At 35.9% G+C, this 16933-nt stretch overlaps 1 protein-coding gene across 1 annotated transcript in view; it reads left to right on the top strand.

The window, feature by feature from the left end:
• The window catches only part of LOC136871206 (coiled-coil domain-containing protein 6), a 151207-nt gene extending 136087 nt beyond the window's left edge, over positions 1-15120 (top strand). Inside the window, exon 9 of the mRNA XM_067144965.2 lies at positions 12126-15120. Within this exon, the coding sequence (XP_067001066.2) occupies positions 12126-12278 (153 nt within the window). The 3' untranslated portion in view covers positions 12279-15120. The remainder of the gene's footprint in view (positions 1-12125) is intronic.
• Positions 15121-16933: the final 1813 nt, after the last annotated feature.

Genomic DNA, 16933 nt, shown 5'->3' with positions numbered 1-16933 from the left:
TTTATTTATTTATCCAAGATTCTTCCAATGATCTTAGCTGTGTGAGGTTTCAGTGTCACTCCTCTGTAATTTTCACATTGCTTCCTGTCCCTTTGTTGAAAATTGATATAATGACTCCTTTAGTCCACTCTTTTGGAACATACTTTTTCCTCCATATCATTGTAGAGTCTATACAACCACTGTAGACCAACTGCTTCTGCTGCTGTCATTTCTATGGTGACCTCGTCAGTTCCAACTCATTTCATTCTTTCAGTGGCCCACTCAATGTCTGCCATGGACACCTCGTTTTCCTTATCTTCCGTCTGCACTAAATCTTGTTCTTCGGTTTCCCCTTGTACTGAGGTCTTTTGCATGTTGTAAAGCTGTTCAAAGTATTTTCCCCACCTCTGCAGTATATCCTGCTTCTGTGTCATCACTTCCTCTTGTTCATTTTTAATGAAGTTAGCACCTTCACATGAATCTTTCTTCTTTTTAACCCACTGGAATAAGATCTTTTTGCTTCAGGTTGTATCTTCTTGCAGAGATTTAGTGAAGTTTTGCCAGCATTTCTTTTTCTCTTCTTGAACCACCTTCGAGCACTCCTTGCAGTGCCTGTATTCTGATTTGTTGTTCTGTTTCTCAGCAATTTTCCAAGCTTGTTTCTTCCTTTTAACTATATCTTTTACCCTGTCATTCCAGCAGGGCGTTTCTTGATCTCTCTTCCTTTCTGATACTCTTCCACAGGTCTTTTCTGCATACTCTACCATGACTGTTTAAAGTATGCCTATTCTTCTTCAACCCTTCCGATGTCTTCCTTAGATATACTTGTTTAATGTGCATCTGGAACTCTTCATTTACTGTATTTACTCAAATAATATCCACATATTTAAAAAAAAATTGAGGCACGAAATTGGGGTGTGGGTTTTATTTGCGTCAATGTTGGCATTTTTTTTGTTTTTGTTTTTCCCCTTCAAAATCAGCCTTCCTAAAGTTAGCATGCAGGGATTATTCGGTGGCGGGAATTATCCACGTGAATACAGTATTTCCTTCTCCTGCAGTTTCCACACCCTTAGCTTTCTCTGCCTAATCTGTCAACTTTTGTATCTTTCCCATCTTTAACTTAGCTATCACAACTCAGTGATCTCCATCGAAAGATTCACTTGGGAGGGCTGTTACATCTACCAACATTTTCCTGTTACCTTTCTCGACCAAAATGTAATCTATCAGAGTTTTGATTTTGTTATCCCAACTATATCTTGTTATATTCTGTTTTTCTTTTGAAATCATGTGTTACCAATGATCAGCTTATTTCTTCTACAAAAGTCTACCAAAATATCTCTAGCCTTGTTTCTCTTCCCATATCCAAATGGACCTATAATCTTCTCTTCATCTCCTTTTCTTTCCTGACCTGCTTGGGCATTCATGTCTCCAGTGACCATAACGTGTTTGTCCTGTATATGGCCTTCCAGATATTCAAGGTATTCCTCTACAGTAGATCTGTATCTGTATATTCTGTTTGTGGAGCATATCCTTGAATTATATCGCAACACCAGTTTCAAGTCTCAATCTGACCTTAATCAACCTGCCATTTATGTTTTCCACCAATTCTAGGTCTTTTCCATTTTTGGCTTCTCTTCCTCCACTATAGTATAAGGTGTATCCTTTCTGAAGTTTCCTTTCACCTTTTCCTTTCCATTTGGTCTCGCTGTTTCCTAGTAATGCTATATCTTTCTTAACCATAAAATCTACTATTTCTTCCACTTCCCCTGTTAGTGTCACTACATTGATGGTAGCTATCTTGATGTATTTGGTTGCTGGTCGGCCATTTATCACATTTCTCCCAGCATCACAAGAATTGCACGTTGCTTGTGGGGAACGCCCTAATATTTTGCATGTCGCTTGTGGGGGAACGCTCTAGCATTTTCCGAGGCTTCAGTATACTTGTCAGTATATAGGCTTTTATTACGATGGGTTCGCCACTCCCAAAGGCATTTTAGAGCTACTGCCACCCGAAACTTGTAGGCCGCTCGTAACATGAAGAACATTTAAAGTTAAAAACTTCATGATCGTTCCGTATTGAATAGAGAAATAAGATGATGTACAATATTAGAAGGATCCGCCTTTCAATACTCCGTTGTAAGTTGAACTAAAAAGAAGTCACAACTTGTTTATTGGGACCGGTTTCGACGCATTACAAGTGTCATCATCAGCCAAATAGTAAAATAGGGTAAGATATAAAGATCTTAAAACAACTAATACATTGAACAGAGGCAAATTATTAACATTGATTCATATCGTAGCAGTTCAGTTGATGTCCAAAACACAATGATCGCAGTCAAGAGAGTAAACAGAGCATCATTGTCTTGTGCCGAAAACAAATATAGTTGAAGTTCACAAGCAGGTCAAGTATGCACTTATGTAGAGTCGTTGCTAGGCAGGTCTTGTAGGCAGTTGTTTCTCAGGCCGAAGAGTAAAAAGTGACGTAATTGAAGTTTTAGGAAAATGGTGTAGGATTTAATTTCGTCAAATTCAAAGTAGGTATATAAGTGTGAAAATAATTTAAAACATTAATAGGAAGAAATAATAAAAGAAAATTGCAATGTGAGGTTCAACTCGAAACAACTTGCCGTAGTAATTGACAGATGAATGGGAGATGATAAATAGAGAAAAGGTTGGGGAACGTTTATTAGAGGGTGGTGGTGGTGGTGATTATTGCTATTAGAGGAAGTACAAATGGGTAAATATCTTCTATATAACACTAAACCGAGGAAAAAAGAGGAAGAGGTCCGACACTTCGAAAAATGAAGATATCGGTAAAAGGAAGACAAGGGCCACGAAGGGCGTGAAAATGAAAGACTCCCTAGCCCTCGCAAACCTAATAGCGTCGGGGTCAGAAAAGAACAAGAGTTGACCAAGGGAGGTCGGACAGAATAGATGAAAGTGAGGAGCCTGGCACAAGTAAGTGGAAGCAATGCCAGGACTCAGCTAAGGGTCCCGTGGTCGCCAACCCACGCTCCGAAGTTCAGAGCAACTCGCCTACTATCAAGCGCTCAATGGGACTTATTTCAAACCCATGTAGACGATAAGTTATTCTTTACACTTTCCAAAAAGCAATCAACTTTAGACAGAAAACTCAACAATCTCAAAAATATCTCTATGACAAGGAAACCTTTTACTAAATTATCTAATGAACCAAAAAATCACGACAATATAATTAGTAAGTTCCACCCCCCGGTTGTCAACTTATCCAAAACAATCTTAGATGATAATGACAACTTAATCCTATCGAAAGGCCCTAAACATAACTGGCCTAACTTAAATAAAAATAACAGTGCTTTTAATACAATCACTGAATCTGAATTAGCTATCAAAAAAATGCCTTTAGAATTACAGGATGAAATTAGACTTGATGTAAAAAGAAAACTTAATAAGATTTACACACCTAACGATAGTAGCAACACTATTCCCTTCGTTGAACATACACACATTCTTAACCCTAAAAAGAAAATTAAAGACCATAACCTCATTATCACAAAAGCTGACAAAGGTAAACACTACAGTAATAATGGATGAAGTTGATTATATCGAAAAAACAAAAAAAAATTTCAGTAATAATTCCTTTTCTATAATAAAGAAAGATCCTACTCAACAAATTCAACGTCTCCTAAAACAAACCCTAAAGAACTCTTCTTTCTTATTTACTGAACTTGAAAAAACAAAATTTTTAAGCATGAATCCAGGCCTGCTAACCGCTAAATCTCTCCCTAAAATTCATAAGACTGACGTCCCTATTCGACCAATTATTAATTACAGACCAAGCCCACTTTACAAATTAGCACAATTCATTCATAAATTTCTTAAGAATAATTACAAATTTTTATCGAATAAGTTGTAAAAAACACTATAGAACTAGTTGAGAAATTAAATAACTTTAAAATCCAACCTCACCATTCTCTACACTCTTTCGATATTGTCAATATGTATCCCAGTATTAATATCAAAAAATTATTTCCTATTATTGAAAATAATTTAAACACATATAGTTGATTAAGCAAACTTGAAATTAATGATTTTATGACCATCTTAAAATTAGTAGTTACTAACAACTTCTTCATCTTTGACAATATAATTTATCAACAAGATGGTTTGGCTATGGGTTCTCCAGCCTCAGGGATCCTAGCAGAAATATACCTAGACTTTTTAGAACACAATTTCATTGATAACAATGACGACTTTAAACATGTATTATTTTGGGCTAGATATGTAGATGACACTTTTGTGATACTGGATGATAGAGTTATCAGTGCAGCTTCTACTCTTAATAGCCTCAATAAAATTGATCTGCATATTAAATTCACTCTTGAAACAGAACAAAACAAATCAGTTAATTTTCTAGACATAACAATAAGCAGATTACCTTCCTCATTATCATATATGATTTATAGAAAACCCACACATACAGCTAATACCATAAAACAAGACTCTTTTCACCCACAGTCACATAAACGTGCCTCATACAACAGTATGGTTAACCGTGCCTTCAAAATTCCGCTATCAAAAGATAACTTAAATAAAGAACTAAACATCATCCGCTCCATTGCCAAATTTAGTGGTTATAATACATATTTTATTGAACAAATCATTAACAAATTTAGACACCGCCCTAACACAACACTCTTAAAAGATATTCCTAAACCAGCTGCTTACACCACATTCACATTCAATACAAATACCTACAGTATAGCTAATGTCTTCAAAAAACATAATACCATGATTTCTTTTCGAACTAATAATAGAAACCGAAACAGACTTTCAACGTATTAGGTCGTGTTACGTACATGTGTCGTACATGCGACACCCACTGGTGTCCGGCTGGCCATTTTTGTTCTGTACTTAACATCTCTTCAACACGTACTACATGTACGTAACACGACCTAATACGTTGAAAGTCTGTTTCGATAATAATAGAAACCTTGAATTATTACATAACTCCAACTCCATAAATAGAACAAGTGTCTTTTCTAAATCAGGTGTATATCGTTTTAAGTGCCACAACTGTAATTCTTCTTACATAGGTCAAACTGGTCGTAACTTCAAAATTAGGTACCTTGAACACGTTAATGCAATAAAGCACAACAGATTTTCGGCAGTGGGACAACACATACATGACACAAAACATGTTTTCACTACAATAAACCAGGATATTGAAATTCTCAGCACTCTAAATAAAGGCCCTCTCCTAGACATCACCGAAAACTGTTTTATACACCTTGACCAGTTTTTCAATCCAAATCTTAATCTGAATGCTATTTCTGAGAAGCCCAATGCCCTTTTCGATTTTCTCATCTCCATTTTAAATAACCTGAAGTCAACAAGTAAGAGATCAGTCTTTCACAATTTACACAGTACCCTCTCATGCCACTTCACCCTTCCGCAACACCCCCCTTGATCCTCCTTAGTTTTCCCCACCCCACCTCCCTTTTCTTCCTTTTCCCTCCCACTCTCTAAGCCCCAGGGGCTCTGAACTTCAGAGCGTGGGTTGGCAACCACGGGGCCCTTAGCTGAGTCCTGGCATTGCTTCCACTTACTTGTGCCAGGCTCCTCACTTTCATCTATCCTGTCCGACCTCCCTTGGTTAACTCTTGTTCTTTTCCGACCCCGATGCTATTAGGTTTCCGAGGGCTAGGGAGTCTTTCATTTTTACGCCCTTCGTTGGCCCTTGTCTTCCTTTGGCCGATGTTTTCATTTTTGAAATATCGGATCCCTTCCATTTTTCCTTTCCTTCCCACTCTCTAACCCGCCAGGGGCTCTGAACTTCAGAGCGTGGGTTGGCGACCACGGGACCCTTAGCTGAGTCCTGGCATTGCTTCCACTTACTTGTGCCAAGCTCCTCACTTTCATCTATCCTGTCCGACCTCCCTTGGTCAACTCTTGTTCTTTTCTGACCCCGATGCTATTAGGTTTGCAAGGGCTAGGGAGTCTTTCATTTTCACGCCCTTCGTGGCCCTTGTCTTCCTTTTACCGATATCTTCATTTTTCGAAGTGTCAGACCTCTTCCTCTTTTTTCCTCGGTTTAGTGTTATATAGAAGATATTTACCCATTTGTACTTCCTCTAATAGCAATAATCACCACCACCACCACCCTCTAATAAACGTTCCCCAACCTTTTTTCTATTTATCATCTCCCATTCATCTATCAATTACTACGGCAAGTTGTTTCGAGTTGAACCTCACATTGCAATTTTCTTTTATTATTTCTTCCTATTTTGAATATATTTTTATTTGACTTTATTCTTTTTAATGTTTTAAATTATTTTCAAACTTATATACCTACTTTGAATTTGATGAAATTAAATCCTACACTGTTTTCCTAAGACTTCAATTAAGTCACCTTTTACTCTTCGGCCTGAGAAACAAATGCCTACAAGACCTGCCTAGCAACGACTCTACATAAGTGCATACTTGACCTGCTTGTGAACTTCAACTATATTTGTTTTCGGCGCAAGACAATGATGTTTTGTTTACTCTCTTGACTGCGATCATTGTGTTTTGGACATGAACTGAATTGCTACGATATGAATCAATGTTAATTTTTTTGCCTGTGTTCAGTGTATTAGTTGTTTTAAGATCTTTATATCTTGCCCTATTTTACTATTTGGCTGATGATGACACTTGTAATGCGTCGAAACCGGTCCCAATAAACAAGTTGTGACTTCTTTTTAGTTCAACTTAAAACGGAGTATTGAAAGGTGGATCCTTCTAATATTGTACATCTTCTTACATGAAGAACAGACGACTTTTGTAGCCACTCCTCTGGAGTACTGATGATACAGTTGATATGGGGTTTCAGTGGTATTTCCTTCACTGAGGGTTGATTTCCCTTCTATAAGGACTCCTCCGCCCTTAGCCGTTGGTCCTTATAGTGGCTCAGGCTATTTACTGCCGCCCAACATTCGGTTTGGAGTCACTGGCTGTATGGTTTACTCCATTACCATAGCAGATTAACTGGCCAGACAGTTGGACTCGTTACTGCATCCTAGAATAATAATAATAATAATAATAATAATAATAATAATAATAATAATAATAGCCGGGATGAGTGGCTCAGATGCTTCAGGTGCTGGCCTTTTGACCCCAACTTGGCAGATTCGTTCCTGGCTCAGTCCGATGGTATTTGAAGTGAGTGTCTCTCCCTCTCTCTCTCTCTCTCTCTCTCTCTCTCTCTCTCTCTCTCTCTCAGAGGAATAAATAGAAATACGGACTAGTCATTCCATAAAGCATAGGTAGGCACAATTTCTGAATTAAGTTCCCGGGAGGGAACCATAATTGAATTTCACCGATTGGAAATATTATAAGTCTTCAAGCTCTTAAAAGCATGAAATTACAAGCGTTTCGCTCAAGTGTCTCGTGGATCCCATCAGTTGGATTGCTACATCTCTCCAAAACGTTGGTGGTTAGTGCGCTGTTGAGACACCACTGCAAGCCTCACATGCAGTGACAGTATACTAGGGGGATATATCTGTCATCCATTTGCAAATAGGGACAAGTGATTCAGAACGAAACGTTGGAAAAACGCAAAAATGCTCCCTCTGACTGAAGAATTTGGAATCAATATCTTCTTGTCCTAAATAAATCTTTGGGATATGAACATTCAGGGATTGTAGTTTCAAAAAACGTGTATTAGTACCTTTCTCGAAAAATAAAAATATAATATTGGATTTATCCCCTTTTGTAAATTTTTGATGGACTTGCTCCTTATTGCAGCGGTAGAAACAAATCACTTAAATACAAACTATAATTTCCTTTTTTCCTAATTTTATTAGAATATAGAATATAAACTACATTTATGACATTTGTACACAAAATGTATGCAATACTCCAAATTATTAAGAAACAAACTGAAATCAAACGTATAGTATGGTACTACTTTCTGTTAACTGTTCCAAAATTGTTCTTTAATTGCTAATAATGCCACAATAATTGGCCCATTGTCACACACACAAAATCTTAAAAATTAAACACTTATGTGTAAATACTGGTTAATCTTCTATTCATAGTAAGGTGACGGGGCATTTAAAGATCTGTCATCATTAAATACCACAAAATCAGAAAATGGATTATCTGCTACATTGTTCTGTTGTTCTCATGGTTCTTGTCCAATTAACTTATAATTTAAGTTCTGGCAGTGAGGCCTAGTTTTCTACAAAATGTGCAGTAAGTAAATCGGCAACATCTTTTTTCTTACCTGCTTTGGTCGCCACTCTGGTATTAACTTTTGCTGGCTGAGGACAATTGAATAACATCCCGTGCTTCAATAAAGATTTGGCAACGCCGACGTCAGGGCGATAGTTTACTTCACCTTTGATAAGGACAGTACCTTTTTAGTCAGTTTAAACCTCTTGCAGGGAGTGAACTGATCTGAAGCTGGATATTTTGTAACAGATTTGACAGCTGTTTTCCAATGAACAGTCTCATTTGTACAATGTTACAGTAACAAAGGAAAATGACATAAATTGCATAATTAAAAAAAAAAAATTCTAAAGATATAGCAATCAACTTACCTGTTTCTTTTTTTGCTATATTTCGTTTCCATTTTGGTGGCCAGTGCAGTTGCTTTCTTTCTTTCTTTTCCTCTCAATGATGGTATAATATTACGATCAATCATCGTCTTGGGTATGTGAAATGACATAGTGAAGCACCCTAGTTAACAACTTGCAGCTAAGCACCAACAAGTACTAAGACACAGTCTTATGCGTACACACTCACCAACCAAGAATAGACCTGCCTGAGTTTTACCGTGCAAAACAGCAGAATGAATAAAGACTGATAATTGAATCAACATAAAAATTTTATCTTTATTTGTCCCAAAAGAAGATAAATTTAGTCTTAGCCAAGTAAACATAGTCTAGAATGGACTTGTGTCTGTTTGCAGCCTAGGTGCTTGGTGTGTGTACCTGTCCCCTTCTGCATCAGAATTAACATTGGGCTTGTTCCATTCTGCAAATTTTTGTTAATTTCTGATAGAATTTAAAGTTGGACTTATGCTTTGAAGCATTGTGATGTATTCCTTGGTACGTGTTGGATAGACGAACAAGATGGCGCAAAGGCCTAAAAATGTGGAATATTTGGTGGTGGTGATGATGCCTGTTGTTTAAAGGGGCCTGACATCTAGGTCATCAGGAATATTTGGACTTGTCCCCTTCTGCAAATAGGCAACTGATATGTATCTTCACTTGTATGAACATCAGATGTCAAAGGAATTTCATCCATATTCACAATTTGTCCTAGTTCCACTCTGGTTTTGTTTTGATGTTGAATAACAAAGCGGTGGAAAGATAAGTTTTTCTCTTCATACTTGTGCAGCATTTTCTGTGATTTGATTTTGTTTCGCATGCTAAGCCTGTGACTCTTCATAAATCTGTAGCATCAATCTTCTCCACCCTTAAATAATTTTCATTGTGATTCCAGTGCCATGTTCATGGTCCCATTGGATCCATTTCAAAACGTAGTCTTCTAATTTTGGCCATTTTGCATTTTGTCTTTCCCAATTTTTTAGTCCTCCTTTACCAGCCCATCAATCGTGAATGCTTTTTTCCATTGGTGGAGGATTGAAATGCTGTTCCATCGCTCTATTACCATATCCTTTTGCACTTTTTTTTTTTTTTGTTTGTTTGTTTGTTTATAGTCTACATCATATGGATGCCTTTTACTTATTTCCATGACAACTCTAGCCGCTAGAACAAACATTGTTAACAAAAAACGCTTTTGATTAAAGTCTACTAGTTGACGTACCCATGCTTTGCTACGGAATTCTACATTGTACCCAGAATTCTAGGTTAGGTAGTGTACACGTGACGGGAAAGTTGCCAAACATATTTTCTCATGTGAAGACTGGGTTAGGGAATTTTCATTGTAATTTGATTGCCTACCATCAGTCACAATCAAGTTGGGGAGTTTTCATTATAATGGCAGTCACTTACTCTCCACCTGCCTTTTTTACATCCTCAGAAAGACTGTCTTAGTGGTTTTCCCAACTGAAATGAACAATGACGTCAATAGGAATGGCGCGATTAAAAGTAATGCTTTCATATGAAATATTTGATCAAAGGATAAACCACACATTTTCTCACTTTTAACGAACAGTACTACTCTGCCGATCTAACAGTCCAAAGCTCCAGAGCTGGAATGACCTAGCCGCAGAGAGCCGTGATCCGCGAACACTTCTTTTTTTCGGTGGTGGGGGGGTCAAATAGTGGAGAGTCCCAGGGCAAACACTATGCCCTTTTACTAATCTGTTTCCTAGGAGTACCTGATGAGTCTGAAAATCTCATTTCACTACACTGGCGGCAGAAAACTTATCTGACTTCCAGGCAAATTTTGCTTCCAAGCCAGAGGAGAAACCTCTTTTCACTGCTAATTTGGAATGAAATGAATGTAGAATGTAATAAAAGTGAAAAAGAAGAAGCTTTTCTTAAGAAACGGCTCTTTTCAGGGTTGAATTTTGAGTTATTTAGTGAATTGTGGTGCTATAATTTGGAATAGGCCTAAATCGTAATTCTAGACCAGGTCATACTACTACTACTACTACTACTACTACTACTACTACTAAGTGAGCGTCTGCCTTAAGTGTGTACACTGCTCATTAAAAACAGCACGTCAGAGTAGGGATCAAATAGCTGGAATACTATGATGAACCAGTGTGTTACGTACCATTAGTATCAGAAAATGTATAAACCAGAGGAGTGGCATGCTAAAGAAGAAAGTTTTCTAACTCCCCAGCTATTTCCTGCCAATGTTCAGTCAGGCTGTTATAATCGGTATGCAGCAGTAGTCCCGTCTATCGGAGTTGAGTGGCATTATAAGAGATAAAGAACATTTCAACAAACAGTGGTCAATGTAATGTTATTGCTGATGTTGTAGGCCTTCACATTTAGTTTTCTTCCAACTCTGAAATACCACTTTTATCATAGTCGGTACGGTAAAACTGAATGATACATAAATGATTGGAAATTGACCAATAACATAGGTATTTAAAAATTAAATTTTAGGCTCCTTCCCCAAACTATAATTGTATCTAGGGTGAATAAAATTGTTTATAGCATAGACTGTAGTTTCTATTCTCTGACTCTATATACAGATTTTCATTAAATTCTGCTAACCTATTTTCTCTTGGCTCAGCGTTGATAGGGACTTGACAGCAAAATACAAATTCATGAATTCTGTGTTGTCATAACCGGTACAGTACAAACGTATGACATATATGATCAGAAATTTAATTCATATAACTTAAGTTATGTAGTATTTATCAATAGGACCACTAATAATATAAATAATTGAGAATTAAATTTTAGGCCTTCCCCTAAACTACCATTTCATTCAGTGCTAATAAAATGAGTTAGAGCCTAGATTGTAATGGCTCATCTCCCGACTTTACATACCGATTTTCATTAAATTCTCTTCAGCTGTTTTCTCGTGATGCGTGTACATACAGACAGACATAAATTACGGAAAAGTAAAAAGTGCATTTCCTTGTTACTGTGGACATGACCGATACAGAAATACCCTTCTTTTCAAATTCTGAGCAATGTACAGACAAAACTTTATTTTTTATATAGATGGTATCTCCCAAAATTCACTCACTCAATAGCTACACAGGCAAGATCATGCTTTCACCAACCTTGGAATACACTGTAGCTGGATCGTGTGATAGTGTTTGCAGATGGCGGCAAATTTTCTGCCACACTGAAAATATGGCCCCTTTAAGTCTGGTGGAAAAAAAAAATAATAGTGATTTGAATTCACACACTGTATTTAAAAGTAGTTTTGTGTACAAGATGCATCTGAATTTTGGACGTCATTTTTCAAATAAAAAAGAAGTGCATCTCATAGTCTGTAAACTATGGTAATTGAAATTTTATCAGGACTTTTAACAGATGAAGGATCACAAATATGGGTTACTTTCTTTTTTGTCTTTGTGTATCTAAACAAGGGGATACTGGTAAATTGCTGGTTTCACTTCTTCTCTCGACCAGTTCTTGGAAGAGAGCAAATGCAATGTTACTTTTATATCTATAAGATTTTAGATGACTTTGTTTTGTTTCTGATTCAAAGAATTCTTTTGTATAATTTTGTAATGCTTCCTTTAGCCTGGCCGACGACCATCAGAACGCTTCATCAAGCCAGCTATCCCTCCTGTTGCTATGGTACCTTCCAACAACAACTCTCTGCTTAGTAACCAGGTGGCACCACCTCCGCCCAGCACTCCATCTCCCTCGCCCATGGATGTTGCCAAAAGTTAGTCAGTCACTTGTGCTTGTTTCAGCTTGATGCAAATGAAACTAGTGTTAAGCCACAATTCTGTGAAGTAGAATTACCATTCAGTATCAATTAGATCAGCTTTTGGGATTTTCTACCAATTACAAAAATCTGGAGTCTTCTGCTTTATTAGATTTATTATTAATTCTGGAATTGTAATTTCCTGTTCATTTCATTTTTCAAAATTATATTTGTGCTGTGGTAAAAGTTTTTGCCATAGGTAGATAGATCTTTGATAACCCTGTACAATGCAGTAACACCTGATTTTAAGGAATATATTTTCTCTGTGCGGGATATTGCTGTAAATATGTTTATTAAAGTGATATTAGTATGAGTTTTGTTGTTTGATGTGTATTCTGTGTAAAATAAATAATAAAAACCCTGGCAGCTGGGTTAGAGCAACTGTACTTAAATGTTACATTGCAGAGTGTTCTCTCTCTAGTGTAGAACTCATTGTTGTTGTCTAACCTCTTAATTGCTTAATTAATTTTTTATATTGGATGTATATATTAAGAACTTTTTCCTGGATAATTACAAGAAATTCACCAATGATCTGTGAAATTATTATAAGGCCTATTTAATATTATTCATATTATTTGAAAAATGGAAACTTGTTTTTTTCTTTATTCATTAATCTTCTTCATATTCTACTTTCAAGCTCGTTATATCGTTCTGTTGCCTTGTTTTGGTATGTGTTATTCAAGAAGTGTCAAATTCTCTAACTGCATGAGAATACTCTAGGTTAGGGCAATGTGTAGGATATGTTATATATATTACGTTTATAATTTTTTCATTTGTAAATTTCATTTTAAAAATAATTGATGTCCTTCCATTCATTCTTTAAAAAAAAAGTAAAGGTTGCTCAAGTGATCATATATTTATTACTGTAAATTTTGGGTTGCATAGAAAAATGTCATTTTAATGACTTACGACAAGTTTGGTGACCTACCGAATTTGTAGTTGACAACATGTCGTGTTCCTTCTTGATCTCTGTTTGTATTGGGGCATATCATTGATACTGAATTAATTGCCGGCTTTATAGAGAGAGAGAGTAAAACACTCTGTTTGTGGTAGATGTTATTTAATGTCAGTTTAATGATATTAATGTAGTAATGATCACTGTTCTTTTAAGATACCTCAGTGTTGTTAGCTTAACTAAACCAGCATACTGTATGATAAATAGGAGTGGTGCTATTTACTAAAAGATGTCTTTCAGTTTTTCTGTATTGGGAGATTTCTAGGTGCAGACAGAATGCAATTCCTGATCAGTTTGTTTCTTCTTATTCTTCCTACCTGTGGTGAAAACTGTGGTTATAAAAATTATATATACTAATACTTCTTTAATTTTTGATGATGCATTATTCATTTTAATATTGAATTTACAAACGTATTGTTGAGTTATATTGAATGGTAATTCTAAAGTATATATTACTGTCCATTTTTTGAGTTTGTTTAATATGCATTTGGAAGGTGTAGGGGAAATGCCATATCCAGGGGAGTAAATGTTCTGGTACTCCGTTGTTGCACACATTGAAATACTTACCCTGTACTTATGAGTTAATGTTAACAAGAAATCTGGAAAAATCTATTTGGATGCATTATTTTTGTTCATAAAGAAGAACTTGTATTTTACAGAAAGATACAACAGAGGCAGAATACAGGCAATAAATCACACTGGATAAGGAAGTGAAAATAGGAAGAACAAAATAACTTGGTGTGGGTAAGAGTACACTTGCATAGTTTCTATAAAGAGTACCAAAAATAAACATTTTGACTATGTATCTTCAGCAGTGTGTCACATTATTGGAAGCAGTAACTCATGAAGTTTATTGAAGATCAGGAAAATCATAATCTAAATCTATCCAGAATGTTGGAAGAGTACAGATGCACTGAAGTTGTTGGCTTATCTTTGATTTTAGTATTTTGTCTTGCTAAACTGTAAATATTCTTTGTAGTTCTAGTGTCATTCTCTTATTTGACCTTCTGAAATTGAAAAACAAATACAGAACTCTGTTTCTGAAGAATTTTCCACTAGTGCATACAAGATGAGTAAAATTCTCTTTAAAGTGTTTGAGAACAGTAGGGTGAGACAATGTCTAGGGCATGTTATATGACATTTAAGACTGCTTCTTTGAGGGTTGCAGAAGATACAATTTATAGCTTTCAACGTGGAGTGTACTGTTGAGTATCTCAGTATTTTATAGTCCTAAGTATGGGTATCAGACTCTGGAGCAGTATGGTTTGAAAGCAAAGTAAACAGGAGGATTTTGTGAACACCTGCTTATCATTGCTTTTCTTCTGACTGTGAAACATATCAAGCTGATAAAATTCGAGAGTTAATGACATACCTGCTTAATCTTCCTCGCTAACTTGTTTGATGTGTGGGCGTATATAATTCAGACTGTTATTTTCTATCCTCCTTATTTTTGACTGGATTATCAAGTGAAATTGGCCTTCTATGTGAATGGTTAAATAATACCAGCTGAAATTTGTTTGAATGTCATAAATTCCCATTAGAAGTTTGAGTTTCTTGAATTGCAAGGATACAAAGCTTGACTTGTGAACACAAGGTATAGAGTTGAATCATAACTTGTACTAATTGATTGTTGTGAGTGTTGAGGCATAACTTTGAATTGAAATGGGTACTGTCCACAGTCGTGTGCTGACTCACGTTCTGACCCTTCCAGTTTGTAAATGACGTACAGAATTGCTTAATTGCTTAATTATGTTTGGTGTTATTAGAAAGATGTGGTAGGCAAATCAACAAGAGATATTCTGTTTTATTTATATGAAAAGTTTTTCTCCGTTTCTTGCATATGCTTGATCCTTTCTGTACAGTGTTATCTCATCTTAATAGTACTACTACAATAAATTAGAGCAAGTCAGAAATACTGCAAATGTTACTTTCATGGATTTTATTCTGTGGACATTCAGCTTATACCTAGGCTTACGGTGGCTGAGAGCAGATAATGGTACTATTATTATTATTATTATTATTATTATTATTATTATTATTATTATTATTATTATTATTATCTGTGCTTGGAATTTGTTGATTGGATTTTAATTAGTTGAATGATAGGAGACCTGCACACAGGTACCATTTACCATACTAAGTTCTTGTGAGATTCAGTTTTTCATAGGTATGAAATGAACCGTAAACATTTTGTGACGTTCTAATTGACTATGTCTTAAAAAATATATATATAGATAGGAAGCTTTGTGGAAACAGAATATTTCCTTACTTGTTATTTTATTCAAACAATTTATAGCTGAATAAAAGCGCATTAACATCTTGAATACCGTAAAGTATGTTTTCGCCCTTCCTTAAGTGGCAATCCAAGAGTTTTTAGGAGCTTTAAATAATACATCAGCTTTGTTTTCTAAATAAACAATTTAATTCATTTTTTTACATTACTTCCTCTGAAATATTGGTGGCAGTGTGTATGTTATACTCTTAAATTGGTAAATCTTTGCTCTCCAACTTAAGAAGAAGAAAGAAAGAAAGAAAGAAAGAAAGAAAGAAAGAAAGAAAGAAGGAAGGAAGGAAGGAAGGAAGGAAGGAAGGAAGAAAAGAGTAGATGCTCCCTTGGTTCAGATCTATTGATCTTTGAAATTCATGTCATAAACTTGATAGATAAAAATATTGGTGACTAACTCTTATATCTGCACTATAAACTAAGTTAACTGTGTGAGTGTTCAGGAAATAAATGGAGAGGGACAAACCAGCAACAAATGAAGTCATGTGTAGAAAAATGGGAACATGAATGGAAACACACAGTGGGATAAACACAATGACAGGTCGGTGTGAAAAGACATGTTTGACCTTAGTCTCTTCTTTCTGTTACTTCCTTTCTTGATAAAGTTCATTTTTACTGTGCTTGAATAATCTGAGGTAAATACAGAGCGGTTAGCTTGGTCTTGGGCTGAAACAGTGCATGCATGTGCTTCCCGTGACATTGTTTCACTAGCGGAGACATTCAGTCTGTAACCTCCCTAATGATTGCATGCACTTTGTTCATTTTCTATATGCTAACATCCTGACATATTTTGTTTAAATTCCCATTTGAATGCATGAGTTCTTCAATTATATCTGTAATTTCTGCTGTAATATTCCCCTGCAGTTCCTCTATAGTGTAAGGATTATTATTTCTATAAACTTATTTGTTACAGTTCCCTACAAATAAAAGTTGCACACTGTAAGATCAGGGGAAGGCAATAATCCTTTAGAAATAACCCCGTCAGCAGATGGGTTGCAGCAGAATGTTGTTGGAAATACCCACTATTTCATTATCTGACAATGTATTTTTTTTAAATCCAGTACAAGTATGTTCGTATGGTATCTGTCCATTTACTGTATCATTAAAAAAGATTGGCCAAATAATTCGCCTTGCAGTTGCAGCACACCCTATGCCTACTTTTTCGTCATGTAATGAAACTTTTATGAATCAATTGGGGATTCTCTGTACTCCAGTATCTATTGTTCTCTGTAGCTATATGACCATGCAAATCAAACCATGCCTCATCAGAATTTTTTTTTGGCAAAACACTGATGTTTTCTAAAACCCAGTTACAGAAATTGTTTTCTTTGTCATGGGGCTGTATTTCATGCACTATTATTGCTCTATAAGGTTTCAGT

Source organism: Anabrus simplex, chromosome 1 (genome assembly GCF_040414725.1).
Source record: "Anabrus simplex isolate iqAnaSimp1 chromosome 1, ASM4041472v1, whole genome shotgun sequence".
NCBI lineage: Eukaryota > Metazoa > Arthropoda > Insecta > Orthoptera > Tettigoniidae > Anabrus > Anabrus simplex.
Note: the sequence above shows the minus strand (reverse complement) of the source record. Positions and strands in the feature narration are given on the sequence as shown.